The sequence below is a fragment of the Homarus americanus genome, unplaced genomic scaffold, assembly GCF_018991925.1.
Source record: "Homarus americanus isolate GMGI-L3 unplaced genomic scaffold, GMGI_Hamer_2.0 scaffold52512, whole genome shotgun sequence".
NCBI lineage: Eukaryota > Metazoa > Arthropoda > Malacostraca > Decapoda > Nephropidae > Homarus > Homarus americanus.
In genome coordinates, this window is record NW_024735442.1 from 2,997,976 (window position 1) to 3,008,135 (window position 10,160).

Genomic DNA, 10,160 nt, shown 5'->3' on the forward strand with positions numbered 1-10,160 from the left:
CCAGTCTCAGTCACAGCTGTTTACTGTTTACATAATTTCTTAATGTTTAGTATTTTTCTTTGGCTTAGAAATTTCATATGTTTTGCTATCGATTGTAATTTAAAAACCAAAATATGTCAATATTCAGCCATTTGATATACATTTACGTCTAAACTGATAGTTTAGACATTTTTATCATAGAAAATGTCAAAACTATATGGGTAACAAAATGAAATTTTAAAAATCCTAGTGTAACACCAACAACACCAACAACAATAATAATAATAATAATAATTCAATAGTCATACAGATTTACAAATGTAGGCAAGTTTATAAAATATGTAGTTAAACAGTTCAACATAAATATACAGTAGATACAGTATGTAGAGATATATAAGTATATGGTCCTAGTAGGCCGTGGGAATATACAGTTTCCTACAAGAATTCTGGAGAAATAACCCTTGCTCTTAACATCACAGCACGTTGGCAGGCTGGAGGGGGAGGGATGGAGTCCTGTTGTGGTCTCGTTCAATACAATACCCTGTATAGTAATTTTAGGTGCTACTTTAGCGTGCGGTCTTCAAAGGTATTTTTAGTCTAACCTAACCTAAATATTGTGTAGACCGCACGCCCATAATAGCATCAAATTTTAGCAATTAATAATTCATTGTTTTGATGTGTTAATATTTTTTTTCGTGAGGCATTAAATTTACTCAATGCTGTGGTTGATCTGGTTTACCATATTTAGTTTTTTTTTATATACTATTGCATGTTAATTCATCATTTATGTCTGATGGTACAAGCGATATTGCCGAAACCGTTGTTACCAATTAAATATGTTGCTGTCTATTCATAAGTTGGTGCGGCTACTCATCTTGCGTACTGTATACATATCCCTGAGGGGTAATTATTTGGATCTTGATTGCTGCTAATTTTGGTCTCATTTTGCTGAATAATTGGTGACTAATGCATTGGAGATAGTCTTTTTAGTGGAAACGCTAAACAATTTGTTTGTTTTTTCAACTTCGGAGTTGAGAATCACGAAGTAAAAAAACGCGTTTTTTTACGAAACTTCGACCGTTTCCCGTTGAAAAGCAACTTATCATATAACCTAACCTAACCAAACCTAACCTTAGTCACGTGTTGTCACACAGTGACATTACAAATTGGCTGCTGTGGAGAATGATCAAGATTTCAGAGAGGCTGGGACGACACCATCCAGGGGCGGATCCAGAAATATCAAAAAGGGGGGTCCAAGAAGTTGTGGGTGGGAGACCATGGCGAGCACAGCAAGCTCACCCAGCTCAGTTTTTTAGAGGAGGGGGTGTAAGCACCCACAGATTTTTTTTTAATATGACCAATATCATGGGCATTTTGAACCCATTTGAACTTGATATTAGGAGATATTCTGATACCCATGGTAATTACTTTTTGCTATACAAAATGTCAGAATACAATACAACATTATCAAAGAAAAGGTATTGGAATTTTCTAATGTAAAGGGGAGAGGGGTACGGATTCACCAGGACCCACCCTCCTGGATCCGCCCCTGCAATCTTCAGTCGATAACTTTCCCCGCTGACAAAAACTTCTCAACTTGGAAGTTGAAAAATCACTTTTCCTGTTAAAACCTTTGTTTTTTTCTTTTATCTCCATTGCATTAATCGAGATGGGTTTTTAACTCTTTCACAGAGGGAGTTTGCCCCCCCCCCCCCAGCTGAATAAAATCGTCTGGAAGTAGCCAGAACAAAATGGCAAGTGCGTGACACGCGGTGAAAGGGCTAATCGAGATAGGTTTTAAGCTTACATAAATTATTGAACTAAATGAGCCAACAATTATCCGCCAAAGTAGCAACAGTCAAAATACAACATACATTTAATTTAGCTCTTGAATTGCGAAAGAATATGGAATAACCTTTTTTTTTCTCTGATTGGCAAATTATTTTATAATTTTACACCAAATTCATATAAATTTTAACAGTTGATGACTTAAATCGCTATTCATTAATTGCTTTGTCATATGCAGCCTACATACAGTAGATAAGAATTTTGCAATAATTCTTTTTATCTGATATAATGACACTTCAGTTATTTGTGAATCATGAAAATTTCAAACACCGAGGAGTGTTTTTTTTAAATATAACACGCAATGTAAGAAATTTCAGTGAAAAATCCCTATGAATATTGCACACGGGAGATTCTTGTTGTTAATTAATCTCAAAGTACATAGATAAAGATATAAAAGAAAAGGATTCTAGAACTTTCGTTCGTTCGACGTTTTCCCGCCATAGGTTCGCCGGTCGTCAGCCTACTCACCGCGTCTCCTCAGTTAACCGGGGATATTGACGGAAGAAGGTCTGGTCATTCTCTTGATTACTTGAATATTTATCTTATTTCAAGATGAGTGTTAACAGAGTCATTACAGTGAGTAAACAGGAGAGACTACATGAGGAACTAACAAAGGAGGTATGGAATATTATAATTCAGTGATTTTTGTTAGGAAAGGATAATTCATGCACCAGTTAATTTTCTACGACAGGCAATGAAACTTAAAATTTGGGTAATCATTTTCGAAAAAATGGCTATAGCTACAGTACATTCCTTTTGATATATTTATTATGACTAGAGCAATAGCTATGTCTTAGTACGCGATAACCCAGCAGAAGTTCCCGTTAGCTCGGCGAGAGGACATGTTGCGTCTTCATCCTCGCAGCGGTTGATTAACGATGCATATAGTTTTTCTTTCCGAATAATAATTTAAGGGTCATAATTTTGAATCTTAAGAATTCTTTATCATCTGCTATAAAATTTATTGTACTACTGTTCCCTTTCCACACTAACCTGGCCCATAGGCCCCACTCCTCTTCTATACTAATAGCTGATTGGTTCATAGAAAATTCAAACTAAATGTGTTCAGAATTGGTAAGCAGACCTGTTAATATCTAAAATAATGTTAAATATATGGATTATCAAAAGGCAAATTATTTCAAGGCATTAGCACTTCAGAGAGGATGCGAGAAAAATGTAAATATTTATTATAAAAGGTCGATATATATATATATATATATATATATATATATATATATATATATATATATATATATATATATATATATATATATATATACACGCAGTTGAGGGGGAGGGGGAAGGTAAAACTCTCAGGAGAACCAATCAGCTATTTGTAGTTATAGACTTATGGGCCAGCTTAGCATGCAAATACTATAGCTTATGACATACTATAACTACCGGTAAGCGACATGAATTTTAATGTTTCATCTGTAAATGTATTAAGTGATCTTTTTCCAGGTTAACAACATTGATGAGATCATGGAAGATCTGTTTCAGCGGGAATTCGAGTTGTTTCGTAACGTTGAAGGCGTGGCAACAACGCTTCAAACCCTTCGAACTATAGTTAGGACATTGAAAGGTTAGTTCTCATGAAAGTTAATAAAGATAGTGAATTTTATATATACATATGCTTTACGCTAAGTACAGATAATCGCCAATTAAACTATTTTTTTTCACTTGTAATGCTGTATGCCTATTCACCCCACTTCTAGTGTCTTTCATCCCATCCTTCCATCTTTGTCTTTACCTTTCCTATCCGCCGATTTTGCATTGTACTGGTACCCTTATGTTTACTAACGTTTTATTCATTCCTTCATTATATCGCTACCCGGGACTTGCTTTCATGTTTCAAAATTACCGTTTTTTTTTTATTTACTTTAGGGTGTCTCAAAGGTTACTTCCCATTTCGACGATTCACTTTTATCGCCAATGAAGTCACACATGCACGCGTACATAACCTTTTACCTAATACTGTATAACAACGTATCCTAAGCTAAGCAAGCACTACTTAACCTAACCAGGCACTACCTAAAGGTGTTCAGAGGAAGGCGACATTTTGATGATCACATGATGGGAACTGGCTTAACAACACCTGCATATAAATTAACTGTTAGGTAGGACATTCATTGCTGATCTGACTTTCTGTCACATTTACACGCAATTGCAGTCTTAATTGTTTCTCGTACTTTGAGAACACAACATACATATATCGTTTCTCACTCTTGATCTTTTTAAAAAGATTTGTAGTTCTTTATTATTATTATTATTATTATTATTATCATCATCAGTGTTGCTGTTATTTTATTTTTTATTATAAATTTTATTTACTAAGAACTAAGTATTATTGTTATTACATTTTCGCCCCCCAGGCCCTGATGTGGGTCAGTGACCTGTGCCCGGGCGGGCTAATCCCCGTTTAAAAAAAAAAAAAAAAAAAAAAAAAAAAATGGCCCTTTAATAGGATTTGGGAAATTTATAAGTAACTTTATAAATATATATACTGCATAGGGAAGATAAGAAGTTATATGGGAATTGGGTGTATAGGGTAGTGCTGATAGTGATAGTAAATATTAGTTGCAGATAAAACATTGCGGGTTCCTTTTATCAATGTACTATAACATTACAGCAAAGAAGACTGAGAGTTGTATAAGCCAAGAATTGCATCAGAAAGAAGAGTCCATTGTGGATGCCAGCATCAAGTAAGTTTTTTTTTTTCATATTCCATTATATAAACGTACAGGTATATGCAGGAGGCGAGGTACTGTATATTGATTTGCCCCAATCTGTCCGTGCTTAATTGTGTCCCACCCAAGTTCATCAGCAGCGTCACGTAAATGGTATCCAGAGTAGTATACAGTAGCCTACGTACTGAAATTTTATAGGTGTCATTATTTTTACCATAGATTAAGTAAATACATTTTCAAACATGCATTAGCTTAAAATTGCGGATATTTGAAATTATATTGCTGTTTTCATCAGTTCTAGTGAATTTATTTTGTGTTACTCTAAATAGGGATAATTGCGAAATAACTTTGTAACCTGGCCATAGATGATCTTGTAGACAACCATTATACAGTACAGTACTGCTGAACATTTAAAGGAATAGCTTCAGACATAACCTGACCTACTCTAGGTATACTGTAATTTGGTTATCTTATGATGGTAAATGATGTCATAAAGGGAATTGTTTTTACCATATACTAATAAATTTCTATTGTACCAATAAAAACAAAAAAAAATTCTTACTTGGCAAAAACGTCAGTTGCTTTTTACAGAGTAATCGATGAGTATTCCTATTTAGTGACTGTGTGTGTGGAGAAATCATGAATACGACTTTCGTCAGTCTGTTCATATCATTTCAGTGATTTCTTTTACCTTTTCTAGGGTGAAGACAATTTCAGTTTTAGATAAAAAGTTCTTTTTGACACTTTGCCGATCAATTTGTAAAGTTATTGTGGATTTGAGCATCCCCAGCAATGCCCTTGGGACTTGACCATTGGTTAACAGTCATCCACTGGTAAGCTATCCTAGTCGCCATTCAACAAGGCCTTGTTCGGTGGATACCTAAACAGAAAACAGGACATTTAATCTGAATAAATTTTTCGTTTGGTATAACCATGGTATCCAGTAACCTGGTACTGACTTCTTGTTCCACAGTAAATTTATATACTGTAGATTACTAAAGCGGATTCATAAACATAAATCTGGGGGTGAAAGCACACTATTATATTAATATTTTTTATTTTATTTTTTTATTTTTGCCGACGGAATGAAACGAGTGATCTTGAATCCTATCTCCTCTATAGCTTGGGATTTTTAATTGGCAAGGCACTGAGAAGCTTCAAGGGGCGACCAGTAACCCCATAATGGAAAGTGAGTCTTGAAATGCATCGAACCTTGAGAGTTAATGAATCCTGACTTAAAGCTTCACTGGTCCTTAGGAAAACTATTGATTCTGGATTTGTTTGTGAGAAGGCTGTTATTTCCCACATAGATAACGTAATCTTGTCATTAAGTATTGCATGCTCTTTGGGCTCTGCCTGGGGGTATTGTTATGCTATATCTCTGTCACTTGTTTCATGCCAATGGCCATAAAATGGATTTTTTTTTGCCTCGGTCTTTCATTTATGACAATAAACTTAATGTTTTATTAATGTTAACTCATGTCAAGGCACATTTGCATTACAGTGAGAAGACAAAAGAGCTAGTGGACAAACTAAAGACTGAAAAGCTACCCGGAGACCTGCAGAAAACAGAACCGCTGATGAGCGTGGAAGAGCAAAAGGACAAAATGGAGGGGGCAGAAAATGTAGAGGACAAGTCGGAGGTAAAAGAACTCGATGGAAAGCTAGAGAAGACAGAAGACCTAAAGGAAAAACTGGAGAAGACAGAAAAACTAGAGGACAAACTGGAGAAGACAGGAAAACTAAAGGACAAGCTGGAGAAGACAGAAAAATTAAAGGACAAACTGGAAAAGATAGAAAAACTAGAGGACAAGCTGGAGAAGACAGAAAAACTAAAGGACAAACTGGAGAAGACAGAAGAACTAGAGGAAAAACTGGAGACAGAAAAACTAGAGGATAAGTTGGAGAAGACAGAAGACCTAAAGGAAAAACTGGAGAAGACAGAAAAACTAGAGGACAAGCTGGAGAAGACAGAAAAACTAGAGGACAAGCTGGAGAAGACAGAAAAACCTGAGGACAAGCTGGAGATAGAAGAGTTAATGAGCAAGATAGAGGGAGTAATGCTTCAAATAGACGAAATGGACGAGGTAATTAGCAGTTCATTGAAATATCAGGCAATTTTCTTTGCGTCAATATATTTAATTTTTTTCTCCATATTTCGAATATGCCAACTTGGTTAGTGTTTTAGGAAGCATCAGTAACTTACGTTAGCCACAAATAAGCATTTTACAGTACAGGCTCTCTCTCTCTCTCTCTCTCTCTCTCTCTCTCTCTCTCTCTCTCTCTCTAATTTATTAATTTTTTTTTCAGAAAGGGACAGGGGATTCAGATACAAGTAAGTCATCGCTGGATACAACTTTAGACGAAGTCGGAAAATTAGAAGATGAGTTAGCAGAAATTGATGAGAGTGAAATTACAAATTTCCTGTTTAATTTTCTGTAAGTTTGTTTAATACGTACTGGTTTTGAGTTAAAATATTAATATACATCTATCCCTTGATTTATATTTGGGTTAACATCAACTGTAACGGGAATTGGGAGGTGTTCCTGGGTCAGAAAATCCGCATCATGATTACCAGATATTTATATCTCACCGATTGATGAATTAATTATTAGTGTACTGAAGGACTGACAGCTCAGCGCCGATAATGTGAGAATTATGGAATTTATTTTGGTCAAAGTGTTTCAGTTTAGTTTAATGTACGGAAAAGTTTTCTCTATTGTACTGTACAAGTGAAAGATATTATTAGGAAAGTAGAATGAGATGATATTATTTTTTACCCACCATGGTGGGATGGTGTAGAACAATAAAGTTTAACTTTAAGTAGGCAAGGTTTTCTGTAAAACGCTTGAAGTAGTTCAGGGTAACTGCTCTTGGATTTTATACGCAGGGTGCGCATGAATTGCTTTACCAAGAACTATACTGTATTTTATATACTATTAATATTCTAGTTAGTTTGGTTAGTGGTAGTTATTAAATACAGTACATCTCGGTAAAACGACTAACACATCACCAACTGTGTGTTTGTAAATGCATGTCAGTGAATTTGGTTATAACACTCCGATGCCATTACATTTTACAATGGAGTGTCAGGATAGCGCACATTTTTTCCGTATGCCTAGTTCAGTGAACTACTGTAGGATACAGAATTACTTTAATGAGAACTCAACGCAAGCCATATTCAAAGAAGTGACTACCCTGTAGTGATCAGTTATACAGGGAAATTTTTAATTAAATGTGTATGTATATTCTTATAGTTCAAAGAAAACTGTACTTTTTAACTAATTCCGATGCAAACTTAATAGAACCCGTATCCCATCGACTGTAAAAGTAGTCAGGTCACTTATGACGCGCTTAAACTCCATACGTGGGCTGTAAACAATAAAATAGCATCGACTGGAAAAAAAAAATACAGTATCTTGCCCCTTGTTTAACCTAATATTTTTCGCATTACCTTAATACGCGTATACAACACGATTATATGCCAGTTTCCGGTGGTATGAAACAAATTTGGCTTTCCTTCCCTTATGTGGGGCTTGACGCTTCATCAGATAATGCCCTTTCGTGTGTGTGCACCGGAAATGAAAGGTGTATTTTCGTTAGCCTTTATCATTAAGTTTGACCAAGATTGGTTGAATTCAAAGATTTTAGTACAGCAATGATTTTAGACGATGTTCGACTCGTGCATTTCAGTTGTCATTTGTATAATGAAGATGGGTTGGATGTTGCTGGCTCTACGTTTTCAACGCCGATTTGGAAAAAAAAATATTACTATTTTATATTTGTGTAAGCTGCCATGCATAACTTGCAAAAACTTGACAGTCTGTCTTGAGACCCGTACATCCTGTTAGTGTGAACATAACATGGTGCATGTGATACGTTTAGGTGATAGGTACTGCATTTTTATTTCCTTTCTAAAGCCTTGTGTAATTTTTAAAGCAATTACAACTATCAGAAAAACTATTGAAAGCAGAGTACTGTAATGTTAGGCGATCTCAAAATGTGTTAAACTGTCCGATGATTGTAATTACCAAATAAGTACTTTACTGCGGATTTAACTTCATCCATATGTGAAGTGCCCCATAGAGCTTTGTATTGAACACAAATATCTAAGACTTAATACCATGTCACGTGACGTATCATGATGCCTAATACCTTCTTTTCTTTTTTTTAGGTTTGGTATCCGTGAAACACTGGAAAATATACTTGATGAAGCTATTGTACTGTCTGAGCACGAGGTGTCACTAAAAGAAGAGAAGGCTTCTCTAGAAGAATCTGATAAGCTCCTGGTTCTTTAACGCTCTCAGAAAACGTAAGACGTTGATATAATACAACACATGAAGAAAGGCAACTACTTGTGTCCTTTAAATTTAGCATATCTTACCGTATATAACTTCCACATGGCTTGCAGCGGGGTATCGAGTCAAGTGTTACAGTTTCTGAAGGATTATCCAACTGAATGTTCATATAAAGAGAAGATTAGACTTCATAAAATATGCTGATCTAAGGAAGAAACTCATTTTTACAAGAGCAAGGAAACTATTTTTTTTGTTTAGTTTTCCCAAGAGTAAGGAGCTATATTCACATACAAGGATAATTTTTTACAGGTGTATAATAGACGTCATGGAACAGTTCTTTAAAGGGTTAAGTTTGGTTTATGAAATAGGTAAACGATATAATGAGTACACTGGTTCTGATTATTGTCTATCTTACCAAAGTATAGAAACTGCGGTGGATGTTGAGGAACAAGTGTAATTGATTTTCTTACATTAAAATATTTTTTTTCATGTAGTTTATTAATTTTTATACCTTTAATTTAATGCTTAAATTTACAATTCTGACCCAATAATAGCCTTAGGTGGGAAGGAGCATGGACAAATATAAATCACTACGTGTGTATTATTGGGAACATTGTAAAGTGGTTTTATGGAAGAATACTAGGGACCATATTATAGGAATATCTTATAAATATTATCTTCCATAAGGGGAGTTCTCCATAAAACTCCCAAACAGGAAGATATTTCAAATCTTCCACATAGGACAGAAGATATTCACTCTTCAGTGAGGACTTATCTTATACATAGGAGACGGTCTTCAACCGATGGATATGTTACGGAGTTCTGTCAAGTGACAAATGGAAAGTTTGCGGCCTTATGAAAATGGGTCACCAAAAGAACAGACTGGAGGCTACGTAGCCGGGATGTTAAGTTAGGTCGGAAAAGTCATGTATTCTCGTATACATTTACTTTATCCTCTTCGCCACTGATCGGCTCGTTAGCCGCTTGGTCACGTATTGATACGCTGTTGACAGTGGGCGGTCGGTCACGTAGTGATACGCACTGTTGGCAGTGAGCGGTCGGTCACGTAGTGATACGCACTGTTGGCAAGTACTGGGCATGGACTGTCTTGCGAGAGTCGTTATGCTTGGTTCCTTAGGTTTACGTGAACATAGTCGGTACCAACCAGTGTTAGCTATTCTCACGTTTCACAATTATCAACCTAACCTATTACCGAAAACTAAACAAAAAATACCTGGTAATATATATTAGGAAACTTTTCAATCGAAATTTTATTATTTACATAAAACGTACTGTTACGACCCTCCTTTCACCGCTTACCCAGCTTCCACCAGCGGCTAGGGTCTAT

At 35.6% G+C, this 10,160-nt stretch overlaps 1 protein-coding gene across 1 annotated transcript; it reads left to right on the forward strand.

Annotated features, from left to right (window-relative positions):
- Nucleotides 1-2,327: 2,327 nt before the first annotated feature.
- On the forward strand, nt 2,328-9,301 carry LOC121870910 (interactor of constitutive active ROPs 1-like). The gene is made up of 6 exons (XM_042372882.1): nt 2,328-2,445; nt 3,289-3,409; nt 4,457-4,529; nt 6,019-6,601; nt 6,825-6,952; nt 8,689-9,301. The coding sequence occupies exons 1-6, from the start codon at nt 2,380-2,382 to the stop codon at nt 8,810-8,812; spliced, it is 1,095 nt and encodes a 364-aa protein (XP_042228816.1). The 5' UTR covers nt 2,328-2,379; the 3' UTR covers nt 8,813-9,301.
- The last annotated feature ends 859 nt before the right edge of the window (nt 9,302-10,160 follow it).

Coding starts and splice junctions, on each gene's coding strand:
- LOC121870910 (XM_042372882.1), top strand. CDS start 2,380: ATGAGTGTTAACAGAGTCATTACAGTGAGTAAACAGGAGAGACTACAT. Junction 3,410..4,456: donor TATAGTTAGGACATTGAAAG/GTTAGTTCTCAT, acceptor ATAACATTACAG/CAAAGAAGACTGAGAGTTGT. Junction 6,953..8,688: donor AATTTCCTGTTTAATTTTCT/GTAAGTTTGTTT, acceptor TCTTTTTTTTAG/GTTTGGTATCCGTGAAACAC.